We start from the raw sequence: 13,114 nt of genomic DNA on the forward strand, positions 1-13,114 counted from the left end.
ATAGAACACTGTGTACACGTTTATCGGTGGCTATCTACGGACGTGCCGATGTACTTATGCGGCTCATGTAAGACAGTGTCACACACGACTCGCACTGTAGACTGTCTCCACTAGCCTACCGTAACAGCAATTTGGAAAGAGGGGTCGTCCTCTAGCGGACAAACAGCCGTGATCTCTCACGGAAGCCAAGGTCTACAGATGCTAGGTCTAGTTCCTCGTTTTGTCTTCTTCTATCCAGCTTTTCTTTCGGAACTGAACCTCGGCTGGTAATCTGAGAAAACCACCTCTTGCTGGTCGACCTATGTGGATTTAGCGCCGAGTTGCCAGAGGCACCGAAGGCACCACGGGCTGCAACGCGACAGACCCTCATGGTTCGTGAGGATGGAGGTCTTCTGTAGACACGTCCCTCCAGACTTGTCGGAGGAAGGTCTCAGAGGAGAGCTCGAGCCATTCATGCAGGCGCTCGGCATCTCAGACTGGGCCTGCGACAAACCCAGGCAGAAACCACAAGCATGGCTTAAGTTCCTCCATGCCTCCAACGGCCAAGCGTTTCTCAAGAAACATGGGAAGATCAGTGCAGAAACTGGGCAACGAAGAGAAGACATCGCTCTTGGTGATCCACTGAATCCACGGATCAAGCCTAGGGATATTGCTCGCCTCCATATTCTCAAAACCGCCATCTATGCGGAAAAGAGCACTCGAGCTCTCGATAAGCATACCGTCGCCCACCTGAAGCACAATCACGACCAGAGATTACGAATACCTGCTCGAGATCCAGAAGCCCCAGACTACCCGTTTTGGGTTCAAGCCGTCAGTTGTGGCGGGAACATGTTTCTCGGTGACGATGAAATACTCACTTACATCGAACACAATGCTTTGCGTGTCCCTCGATCCATCAAAGGCAAGTTCACACGTCTGTGGCTAACCGTATGGCTGGATGGTGGCAACCGCATGGATTTTCACAATGAAACCATACAGGATCTCATAGCCGGACGCCACGACAATTCCTTTACTCTGGTCCTGGCAGAACCGCCCCGATTGTATCGCTCGGCCGTTACTCTCGAAAATAAAAATGCCAAGTGGCAGCGGGTTCAAGAATTAGAGGACTGGGGTTTGATTCGAGCTTACTCATCAACTTGTCTGGTTTACCGTATTCAAGCGTATGATACCAAACAGTTTGACATCATTCTACGTTCGATCCAGTCTCAAGACGTACTTGCCATCACCAGCCACACTATTCCATCGGTTCCGTGGAATTCCGTACAAGTGGAGAGCAACCTCCATCTGGGACGTCAGCAATTCATGGCCAGGACCAAGCGACTTCTGTCGTCAGGGTATGTCCCGTTTGCCATCTTGTTCCAGGTTCAGGCGCTTGTGTGGAACAACTACATCAATCCATCCGGCGGCGCGGCACTCTTGGACCTTTTAGAGCGTGTCGCACTGGATGCCAAGGAAAAGAAAGTCGCCATGCCGATCACTACTGATGCAATGAAGGTATTGTTCCAAAGGATTCCTTATCCTTGCCCAGGGACAGACCCTAGAGAGCTAGACGTCGTGAGCATCATGGCAGATGCCATGAATACCGAATACGAGTATCGAGCGGATGATCCGCAGAGAGACAGAATCTACGGATCTAAGATACCAGACCATCAGGTCTGGGTCTTCAAGGCCTCAGTCACCCCTACACGTGTGATTCTTACTGGCCCCGACGCAGAGAGTCGAAATAGAGTATTGCGTATGTTTCCAGACAATAACGACTCGTTCCTACGCGTTACGTTCTGCGACGAGAATGGGCAAGACTTACACTTTAACCCACGAGTCGACAATGACCTTATATTTTCTCGGTATCGGTGTGTAATGGACGAAGGCATCGAAGTGGCCGGAAGAAAGTATCTCTTTCTCGGTTTCTCCCATTCGTCCCTTCGCTCCCATTCGGCGTGGTTCTCGGCACAGTTTGCCAATCAAGACTTCCAGCAGCAGACATGTGATGTCATACTGGGAGCCCTCGGTGACTTTCAAGACATTCGGGTCCCTGCGAAGTGTGCAGCTCGCATCGGACAAGCCTTCTCAGAAACTCCATACGCAGTTCCCCTGTTCGAGAACGGAATCAATACTCGCTGGATTCCTGATGTAAAATCTGCTGATGGCTCCCGCGTTTTTAGCGACGGCGTTGGAACAATATCTTCAAGCGCCTTGGAAGATATTTGGACTTACCTTCCAATGCGTTCCGCAGCGCCTACGTGTCTCCAAATCCGCTGGGGCGGCTGTAAAGGGATGCTTTCACTTGATGCCCGGCTTGAAGAAAAGGTGTTCTGCGTGCGAAGAGAGTCCATGATGAAATTTCCAAGCCAGGACCTAACGGAACTTGGTATCTGCGATACTTCATCCAAGCCCCTCCAACTCGTCCTCAACCGCCAGATAATCAAAATTCTAGAAGATATGGGAACCAAGGACGAATGGTTCTTCGAGTCGCAGCAAAAGGCACTGAATGTATTGCGTAACGTCACCGTCAACGCGCTGAACACCAGCCTTTTTTTGGAGCACCAAGCGATTGGACTTACTATGGGATTGCCCAAGCTAGTGAAGCAGCTTGACAGGATGGGGATTAACTATCGGCGCGATAGGTTCCTCAGGACGGCCGTCGAGTACGTGGTTCTGCGAGAGCTTAGACTACTGAAGCACAAGGCGCGTATTCCTGTGGCGAAAGGAGTGACCCTCTTCGGCGTCATGGACGAGACGGGGTTCTTAGAGGAAGGTGAAGCCTACGTCACGTACGACAAGACATATGGCGTCAAAAATGGCCAGCGTATCAACGCTACGCTGGAAGATGGGAAAATCTTGGTCACCCGCTCGCCTGCTCTTCACCCGGGGGACATCCAGGTGGTCAACATGGTTACACCTCCGAAAGGGCATGCCCTTAGAGAACTCCAGAACTGCATCATTTTCAGTCAAAAAGGCAAGCGCGACTTGCCGAGTCAGCTGAGTGGAGGAGATTTAGATGGTGATTTGTACAACATTGTCTGGGATCCTCAAGCAATGCCTAAGCAAACCTTCGCACCCGCGGACTATCCCCGGCTAAGTCCCAAGCCCCTAGACCGTCCTGTGACTTCTCGGGACATTGCCGACTTCTTCATCAATTTCATGAAAACTGATATCTTGGGGATGATTGCAACCCGACATGTGACGCTGGCCGATTACAAAGTGTATGGAACGCTTGATCCGGGCTGCCTTTCATTGGCCAGCATGCACTCGACAGCTGTTGACTTCTCAAAAACTGGTATCCCAGTAGACGTGAAGAAATTACCAAAGCCGCCATTCTATCGCCCTGACTTGTGAGTACAGTTCTAAATGTTACGGCTCCTTCCGAGATCACTAACATGCTGTGTCAGCCTTGCGACAGTCCCACCCCTCAAGGTTTACGACATAGATCAAATCGATCTTATCGTGGATCATCAAGAGCCTGTCCATGAGGAGGACACTATGGGTCAAGCCAAGCACAAATACTACAGGTCGGACAAGATCCTTGGACGTCTATACCGAAATGTCAACGAGAAGAAGATCTGGGACGAAGATATTCATCGCAGCACCACCATGGACGGACCCTCTATTTGGGATCAGTTGCTGGCGACTGTAAAAAGAGAGGTTGTCGGGTACAATCTTGATATCGATTGGACACGCAAGTCTGAACAGGCTTGGAAGATTCGTAACCTGTGAGATGGTGCAAAAGTCATCCTGTTATTCAGATTATTAACCCTCTGTAGGTACGAATCCACCATGGTAGACAAGATGTGGCATTTTTCGGAGAATCCGCGCTCATGTCTGACGGAAGTCGAAGTCTTTTGCGGTTTCATCCTGAACAAGAAAGGCAGTCAGACAGCGCGCCAGCGAGACTCATCTATCAAGTTGAAAGAAGAGATTGATCGCATTATGACGTGGTTTGTCAAGATGATCCGAGATCAGGGTCAGAGGAACGATTTAGAAACGTTCGGCACCAGGACTGAAACCTCTTCTGCTCCGGACCGGCGGCGAGAGGATGTCATAGAACTGTGTTGGGCATGTGTAGCTGTGGCATGCTTGAAGAAAGAAGATGCGCCCGTCACGTATCATGCAACAGGAGAGCTACAGAGTTTCCGCGTAATCGCTGCATGCTGCCTCTTGAAGGAGCTGAACAACTTGACTAGGAAGATGAATAGCGTTTCCGGAGGTGGCTTTACTGGTGTGGGGAGTGGCCGGCGAGGCCGGCGGCAGACAGCACTTGCGATACGGTAATATAAGGTCTATTGGAATGCTCGGAAGATTGTGGGCTTTCTAATTGATCACATTATGCACATCGAAAATGATAACGTTACCGCTATCATTCCCGTTCGCTCACCCATACGGCCATGTAGCAGGGGTGATGTCATCTACGTTGATTTATTCGCATGTCTTCCTTTACTTTAGGCATGTTCTGGTTGCTAATAGTCTATTAGAAGAGTTGATGTTTTCAACTCAACTACAAGATCAAGGTTCAATATTGGAATCAAAGTTTGATACCCTAAACCTCAAATCGACGGACGGTCATCCAACACGCTAGGGCCTAAGTCCAAGAAGAGGTCAATTCAAGACGAAAATCCTCGAGAGTACTGTGACTGCAATAGTGAGAAATAACAACATATTTCCAATTGCGCTTAGCTTTCCTCCTGGCGCGATAAGAGCTTCCAGGCGGTCTGTCTGCTATATAGACCAAAAACCGGAAGTATTTGCAGCCGCCCCGCCGCTCCATGGCTTCGTGACTACTGGGCTGGTTGGTGATGTGATTACATATAAATAGTGAACCCCATCACAGTACTGTATGACGGCTAAGAGTAACCTTCCCAACATATGGGAAACATTTATACACAGGCCGAGATTATCTGACGCTAAATCCAAGGCATCGGCACTCTTTGGGGCAGTTTTGGAAATAATTGGCTAGTGGGCTTCACCTTGAACTAAACGGTGCTGCCCGGTCCATTCCACGAGAACAGCATGCCCGTAATTGTGGCCAAACTAAGGATGGGATGAGGCCCTAATCCACAATCCCGATTGCTCCAAAATTGATTATTTGGATAGATTACACTTGACCGTGACTATTACATGAAACAGACCCCACTCTCTAAGCAGATTATCAGGTAAAGTTACTTTTGCAAATGCACTTGCGGGGTCTCCAATTCGCTCTGTGGGAAACACCAGCTTAGCGGCCCCTCTCACAACTTGTGCTTCTTGCTTATCATGCTTCTCCACCTCCGCAACCTCATACCTTCATCATGTTCCTCCCCATTTTTCCCACACCATCGATACTGGGATAATTCAAATTGTATTGTGACGGTTATTAGCCACGTTGCAGGTGTCGAACAGACCATTCCAGCTCATTTTGGCGACCGCAACAGCAGACCTACCGTTACGTCAAATGGCCACAGAGAGCGGGGTCAGCAGCAGCTTGACATCAAGACCAATGTGCCCGGACGTGGCACCGAACGGCACATCGGACAGTCTTGTGCCTGAAAGTACTCGTTTTGGCGACTCCCGATCTGAAGGACCAGTGAACGGTAAAGCAACTGAACTTAATGACTTAGGGAATGCACTGGCGGACATGGATACTAGCGATGATGATTGCCGTCGCTTCGTTATCAGCCAAGAAAAGCCCAGCACTATCACCGAGAAGAAACGACTTGATAATGCGGCGTTTCGCGACTGGGTAGTCAACACGCAGCGCGAAGCCATGCGGAACTCACTAACGGCCCCTGACGACCTTCGGAATCAGTCCGTTTCTCATCTTATAACGGCTAGCGAAAACAGAATGATCATCACGACACCCCGAGAGTATCAAATTGAGCTCTTTGAGCGGGCAAAGCGTGAAAATACCATCGTAGTTTTGCCTACCGGTATGTTCGTCATGGACCTCTCAGCACCATACTCACTAGCATAGGTTCGGGCAAAACCCTCATTGCTGCACTGCTTCTTCGGCATTACCTTGAACAGGAGCTTGAGGATCGTGCAACGGGAAATCCCAAGCGGGTAGCCTTTTTTGTCGTAGAAAAGGTTGCGCTCTGCTTCCAGCAATTTGCGGTTCTCAACTGTAACCTCGGAGCCTACCCTGTCACGAAATTCTGGGGCAAAATGAGTGGCACGAAGACAAAAGAGTACTGGAATAAGCAGTTCAGTGATAACATGGCGATTGTCTGCACAGCGCAAATTCTTCTTGATTGCCTCAACAGTAACTTCATCAACATGTCCCAGATCAATCTCTTAGTATTTGACGAGGTCCACCATGCAAAAAAAGAGCACCCGTACGCTCGCATCATCAAAAATCATTACATCCGCCACGAAGGAGACAAACCACGGATCCTTGGTATGACTGCCTCACCTGTAGATGCGCAGACAAAGGACTTCGAGGGAACTGCGGTCGAGATAGAGACCTTTCTTTGCAGTAAAATCGCCACCGTTTCTGGCGACGTGCTAGCAAAGTCTATGGATCTGCGGAAGCAACTTCAGGAGAAGGCCTATTACGGTGCATTGAGGTTCCCAGAAGAATCGAAGACAGCTTTGCGAGAGCTCATCGTTGGACAAGTACTTCACAACGCCCTGTTCAAAGCATCGCTCGAGTTCACTGAAGAAGCCTCCTCGACTCTGGGCTCCTGGTGTGCAGATCGATATTGGCACCTCCTCATCACGGAAGATGAGACTATGCAACTAGCAGCTAAAACTGACCGGGATTTTGCCAAGAGCTTTGCATCAATAAAGGCAGACGGCGCAACGGACGCAGTCAGACGCGTCAGAGATATCGTTAAGAACAACGTACTTGGCATAGTTCGGCCATCCTCTCCGGGGTTATCCGTGAAGGTGAAGAAGCTGCATGAAATTCTACTAAACGCCTTCACATTCAACGGTACCAAACGGTGCATCGTGTTCGTAGAAAAAAGGTATACCGCCTGTCTACTCTCAGATCTGTATCAGCAACCGGAAATGGGGATCCGAGGCATGAACGCTTCTTACATGGTAAGCTACTCAAGAAAAAAATGCCAGTCACTGACGGATATAGATTGGCCGTCAGTCAAGCATATCGAATCTCGGCGGTATGTCTTTCCGAGACCAGGTGATTACCCTTCAAAGGTTCAAGCGGGGAGACGTCAACTGCCTCTTTGCAACGCCAGTCGCTGAAGAAGGTATTGATATCCCAGATTGTGACCTTGTGATCCGATTCGATCTCTTCAACTCCGTGATACAGTACCTGCAGTCTAGAGGACGAGCTCGACAACAACGGTCGAAATATATTACCATGCTGGAGGATGGTAACTCGAAGCAAATTCGGAGCTTGAAGCAAGCGGAGAGAGATGCGGCTTCTCTTGAGAAATTCATCATGTCTCTCCCCTCAGACCGGAAACTGCAAGATGAATTGATGGATCCTGTAACCGCGGCTCAAAACGAATTGACGACTCAAAAAGTCCATGTAATGCCCTCGACTGGGGCTCGCCTCACATTTTCTATCAGCTTCGAGGTCCTTGCTAGGTTTACGTCTTCGCTTTCAAGTAGCGATAATGGCAACCTGGAATTCGTTGTCACCAAACTAGGACCTAATTTCATCGCTGACGTTATCCTCCCCGATTCGTCTCCTCTCAGGTCCATGTCGGGGATCCCGCAGCGCAGCAAGGCGTTGGCCAAGTGCTCTGCAGCTTTTGAGGCATGCGTTTTGTTGATCGACAAGAAATATGTCGATGAACACTTTCAGCCCGTTTTTGTCAAGGCTCTCCCTGTTTTGAGGAACGCTAGGCTAACTGCTGGCTCCGGGAAGAAGGCCGATTACAATATGAGACTAAGACCAGAAACTTGGTCAGTGCGAGGAGCGTGCAAGACACTTTTCGCAACGATGATCATCCTTGAGAATCCGGAAGCCCTTGGAGAAAACCGGCCAAGTCGACCGTTGATGCTGCTCTCTCGCGACAAACTACCTAAGCTTCCTGAAATTCCCCTCTTTTTTGGCAACGGATGCTCGTCCGTTGTTAAATTGATAGTGTCTGAAAGTCCTCTGGAGCTAAGCCCGTGGGAAATCGAAGGGATACTCCAGTTTACCCTCAGGATCTTTGGAGATGTCTTCAGCAAAGAATTTAATGCCGGGACCGACCAAATGCCTTACTTCTTGGCGCCTTGTGCAAGCATGCAGAGCTCAACTCCAACTAGGGCTCGAATTGACTGGCACACCGTAGAGATTGTCAAGAATGTCGAATTTCTCAGTTGGAGGGGTGCTCCCGATGAATTCTTTGTGGATAAGTTTGTTACGGATCCATTGGACGGAGGCCGCAAGCTCATCATCAGAGGCATTGACAAGTCGAAGAAGCCTTCTGATCCCACGCCAGAAGGAGTACCAGAGCCGAGAAGCCGATCTTACAAAAGCGTTCAACCAACTATCAAAGAGTACAGTAACAGTCTATTTCTTAACTCTCGTCGCAAGGCCCAGTGGCAGGACGACCAACCTGTTGTCAAAGCAGAGTTGCTGTCGCTTCGTCGGAATTTGCTAGATGAATTCCAAGTCGACGAGAACCTCAACAAGGACTGCTTTGTGATATTGGAGCCTCTTAGGGTATCTCCTGTAAGTATTAATCCTCTTTATCGTAGAGTCGCTGACGATTTAGATCCCTATTGATGTGGTCTTTACGGCCATGACATTTCCGGCCATCATCAACCGCATTGAATCGATACTGGTCGCTCTTGATGCTTGTGCCTCACTAGACCTTACCATTCCCCCAGCATTGGCTCTTCAAGCTTTAACAAAAGATGGTGGTGGTACAGGAGATCTTGATGTGGAGCAGAGCAACTTTCAACCTGGCATGGGTGACAACTATGAGCGGTTGGAGTTTCTGGGCGACTCGTTTCTGAAAATGGCTACGACAATCTCACTCTTCACCCTCATTCCGGAAAGCGACGAGTGTGGATACCACGCTGAGCGTGTGCTCCTCATCTGCAATCAAAATCTCTTCAATCACGCTGTTGAGCATAATCTTCATCAGTACATACGGTCCAAGTCGTTTGATAGGCGCGCCTGGTATCCCGATCTTCCACTTAAGAAGGGGAAAGCAACGAAGATCGACATGAGACATGACCTAGCCGACAAGACCATTGCTGATGTTTGTGAGGCGCTCATCGGGGCTGCCTACCTCTCGGGTGAAGAGGGAAACATGGATATGGCGGTCAAAGCTGTTACGCGGATGGTCAAGAGTAAAAACCACGAGATGGAGGTCTTTCATGATTATTTCGCTGCGTTCAAGGTTCCCCTATGGCATACAGCCAAGAGCACCACTATACAGCGGCGTCTTGTTGACTGTGTTGCCAAAGTCACCGGGTATCGCTTCAACTCTCCAGCCCTCCTCCAAAGCGTGTTTAAGCATCCTTCATGGCCCTATGAAGCTGTGCCAGACTATCAACGCCTCGAGTTCCTCGGGGACGCCCTACTAGATATGGTTGTGGTTGACTTTCTATACAAACGATTTAAGCTAGCAGATCCCCAGTGGCTGACAGAGCACAAGATGGCCATGGTCTCTAACCAGTTCCTTGGTTGTCTATGCGTCCAACTCAACTTGCACAAGCATCTTCTCTTTACCACGTCCTCACTCACTGGACAGATCAGTGAGTATGTTGCGGAACTTGAACTTGCCAAGGAGGACGCACACAAAGTCGCCAAGGCGAACAGGACTCCTACGCGCATGGATTTTTGGCTCCATGCGTCTTTACCACCGAAGGTCTTGGCAGATGTTGTCGAAGCTCTCATCGGCGCCATGTTTGTTGACGCCAAGTATAACTATTCAGTTGTCAACCAGTTTTTTACCCGCTTTGTTGAGCCATACTTCATGGACATGGTCCTCTACGATACCTTTGCCAGCAAACACCCCGTCACATTCCTTTGCAAGAAGATGCAGCAAGAGCTCTGCTGTGTAAGCTGGCGCATCAGTGCAGGAAATGTGCCTTGTGCTTTGGAAGAAGGCATGGCCGCGCTGAGAGAAAGTGATGTCGTCGCTGTCTTTATGGTGCACCAAAGAGTCATCGTGAGCACTACATCCAAGAGCGGTCGATATGCCAAGATTGCCGTCGCGAAACAGGCACTCAAGAAGATCGATTCCTTCGAAGGTGGTGTTATTGGAACGAAGAAAGCTTTGGGATGTGATTGCCAGCCCAAAGAAATTCAAGACGTATGGCGATTGGATTACGGCACAGCAGTCTAGACTCATATGTTTAGGCCGTCTGTGGACCTAATGACACTCCATACACAAACATCTATAATGACTTGACAAATCCATCACGTAATTTCTTCCTGCAACATTCAGACATACCGCCTGGTGCTATCGTGTTCGATTCTGAAGGAGACGTCTTGTTGCTGGTATCGTACGAAGTGCCCGCAGGATGGAACCTTTCAACCTCAAAACTCCTCTAGCTTGGTTTGAAATGCGTCCACCTTGTATGTTCTCATAATTTCGGTTAAACTGAAGTAAAACAGTAAAGCTTGTACCTTGAACTTTACGATGGTTCCCTCCTGACCTACGTTGTGCGACCCACCGAGACGATAGCTCTGTTGGTCAGAATCTTGTTACTGGTGGGAAAAGCCTCTTTTGCCATAATTAGCATGCTCTTGCTTGCAGTCATTACGTTGAGTGACAAGATGCTTAGTGAATCGAGTTTAGGTTTATTTTTGTTCATCAACGGCTATGCAGATCTTAATTAAGTACAAAGTCATAAAAAATATCTTGTCTGGTCTACTTCATCTTTCGATCCATAGGGAACTCCCTCAACGACGAGGGCGTCTTAATTCCTAACTTAAGCAGTAAGTATTCGCTTACCTAACGCTAAACGCTGTAGTCCAACGAATGGTCCAACCAGTCCGGACCCATTTCGTTTATCATACAATTCAGACACCAACCATCTCCCCTGTTGCACGGTAGGTATTCTAAGTATTATTCCTTGGCACGGAAGTCGAACCAGCTTCAAATTTGTCCAAGGATAGTTGTCCTCACTTGGCACCGCCGCGATGGGTGACTAGCTTCTTCGCTTCGTCAGCCGACGCTTGTCATCATCTTCTGTATCATCGCCCACATAATCCGCATCCGCCTTGTGGCTCTTCAGATCAACAGCCTGCTCCCACTCCCGAATTTGCTCCTCATCATCGGATCTCAGCCGTTGTGGCGAACTAGACGGCAATCTACGCTTCCTAGAAACCCTCTTCGATTTCATCACTTGGCTGGATTTAGCGGTCTCTTTCTCCAACTGCCATTGCTGGGCATCGTTGAAAAGTTGTGCTAGTCGAGAGAACTTGATGTTGATCTCGGCATCGGGCCAAGTCTTCGAGATTTCATCAGTGGCAAAATCCCGTACGTCAATGGTGAGAACTTCATCAGGATTTTGAACCTGACCATCGCATGAGAGGAATGGCTATGGAACTCGGTCAGCAGAATTCAGAAAAGGTCGTCTGTGATAAACATACCCGGTCTTGGACGTACTGAACCGTTACCAAGTCTTCATCATCTCCATCATTAATGAATTTCGGTCGCCAGGTTGATACTGTCGACGACCCGCCGTCATAACTCAGATCGAAACCAATAAACAACTTAACATCTGCGTTTGAGTAGAGAATGTAGTCTTGAGCCAGCCTTCTCAAATCTTTACCATTCTGCGAGTATGACACCTCAACTACAACACCAGGATATGCTGTTTTGGGGTACTGAAACTGAATGTCTGGTTCGCGTTTGATGGCGTACTTCTTGTAATCGTCTTCTTTCTTGTTGTTATATTCATTCCCGTCATCTGCTTCATTGTCCTCATCTAGTTGCTCCTTCTCATCCACTTCCCTTAAGAATACGCGTGATGAGATAGCGCTCTTCAATTCTCTAGTGACTTCCTTTATCTTGTCAGTGCGGCTAGTTGCGATCTGATTGAGTTCCTTGCAGACTTCATCTCTGAACTCAATGGCAAAGAAACCATGGGTCGGCGAAGGCATACGAATCGCAAGGCAGCCGCGCCTAGGTTCGTAATCGAAACACCTGAACGTTTTCTCGATCTTGGAATGAAGTTTATGGTACTGTTCCGGACTGAGCTTGAACTTTGTGAACTTAGAGACTTCTTGTGTTAACGATAGAAGCTTGTGTTGCAAGAGCGGTTCCGGGAGCCTTAGACCGTCGTCGTCGTTGTTGACGACGCGCTTCCCGGGCCGCTCCGTTGTAGGGGGCGGAGATGGGGGCAGCTGGCTGGATTTGTCGGGCGGAGTGACGCTGAGCGGCGATAGATTTGATGAATCAATCTGGCTGTGCTTTTTGATATGCACAGAATTTGATTCAGCTACATCTGACATGGTCGGCGTTGGGTGACCCAGTCGCGGATGTTTGTAGTAGTAGTAGTATTTATTACGCCCGGGAGAACGGACCTCATAGGGCCTGTGGCTACGCTAAGCTATTCACGTATTCCCCGCTTTTCGTCCATTCTACACAAAAGAAAGCCCTACTGCTCTTCCTGTTCTTACTTTTCTAGCCCCGTTTGCTTGACTCTGCTTGACAGACCTGCTTGAAGGCCAACCAATACCATCTCCAAGTGTTCAGCATCCTATCTTCAGCAGCTGAAGCATGGTCTGTCAACTTGAGGCTGTTTGTTGTTAGTAATCAGCTGTGATGTTAATATTAGTAGTCATTTGTTTTCTCCTTCTCAAACTCCTTCCTGGCTCAATCTTCCTGTCGCCATTGCAAATTTGACTGTCGCTCGCACCGCCTCCAGGTTAGGTCTCCACTTTGCTCCGTCTGACGCCGACTTTCCACCTAGAAAGAAGGAAAGGTTGCCCATCATGTTTTGTCCTACTCGACGCATGGCATCACGCTCTGCTTCCCATCTTGTGCATCGGAACAGAAAATGCTCCATTGTCTCTGGTCCACATCCACATTCACACATGTCCGACTCTGCGGCCCCGATCTTGTTGAGGTAGCTGTTGATCTTCGCCATTCCCGTGCGGAGCTGCGAGAGCACTCCGGCTTCTCGTCTCTTGCAAATGTCGTATAGTGCTTGCGTATGGTTGCCTGGTAGGGCCCGATCTATCCGTTTGGAGTAGTTGCCTACATTGTTGGGTAGTTTC

General features: G+C 49.0%; 3 protein-coding genes across 3 annotated transcripts; 2 read left to right on the forward strand and 1 right to left on the reverse strand.

Moving 5' to 3' along the window:
- Window positions 1-381: 381 nt before the first annotated feature.
- Window positions 382-4,269, forward strand: FPOAC1_004018 (uncharacterized protein; the record flags this gene model as incomplete). Its single annotated transcript, XM_044848573.1, has 3 exons — window positions 382-3,332; window positions 3,390-3,710; window positions 3,762-4,269. The coding sequence occupies 3 exons, from the start codon at window positions 382-384 to the stop codon at window positions 4,267-4,269; spliced, it is 3,780 nt and encodes a 1,259-aa protein (XP_044707283.1).
- A 1,156-nt stretch (window positions 4,270-5,425) lies between these two features.
- Window positions 5,426-10,438, forward strand: FPOAC1_004019 (uncharacterized protein; the record flags this gene model as incomplete). The annotated part of the gene is made up of 5 exons (XM_044848574.1): window positions 5,426-5,900; window positions 5,945-7,014; window positions 7,058-8,602; window positions 8,646-10,196; window positions 10,244-10,438. 5 exons carry the CDS (start codon window positions 5,426-5,428, stop codon window positions 10,436-10,438), a joined length of 4,836 nt encoding a protein of 1,611 aa, XP_044707284.1.
- A 599-nt stretch (window positions 10,439-11,037) lies between these two features.
- FPOAC1_004020 (uncharacterized protein) lies at window positions 11,038-12,346 on the reverse strand (the record flags this gene model as incomplete). The annotated part of the gene is made up of 2 exons (XM_044848575.1): window positions 11,038-11,430; window positions 11,483-12,346. 2 exons carry the CDS (start codon window positions 12,344-12,346, stop codon window positions 11,038-11,040), a joined length of 1,257 nt encoding a protein of 418 aa, XP_044707285.1.
- Window positions 12,347-13,114: the final 768 nt, after the last annotated feature.

This window comes from Fusarium poae, chromosome 2 (assembly GCF_019609905.1).
Source record: "Fusarium poae strain DAOMC 252244 chromosome 2, whole genome shotgun sequence".
NCBI lineage: Eukaryota > Fungi > Ascomycota > Sordariomycetes > Hypocreales > Nectriaceae > Fusarium > Fusarium poae.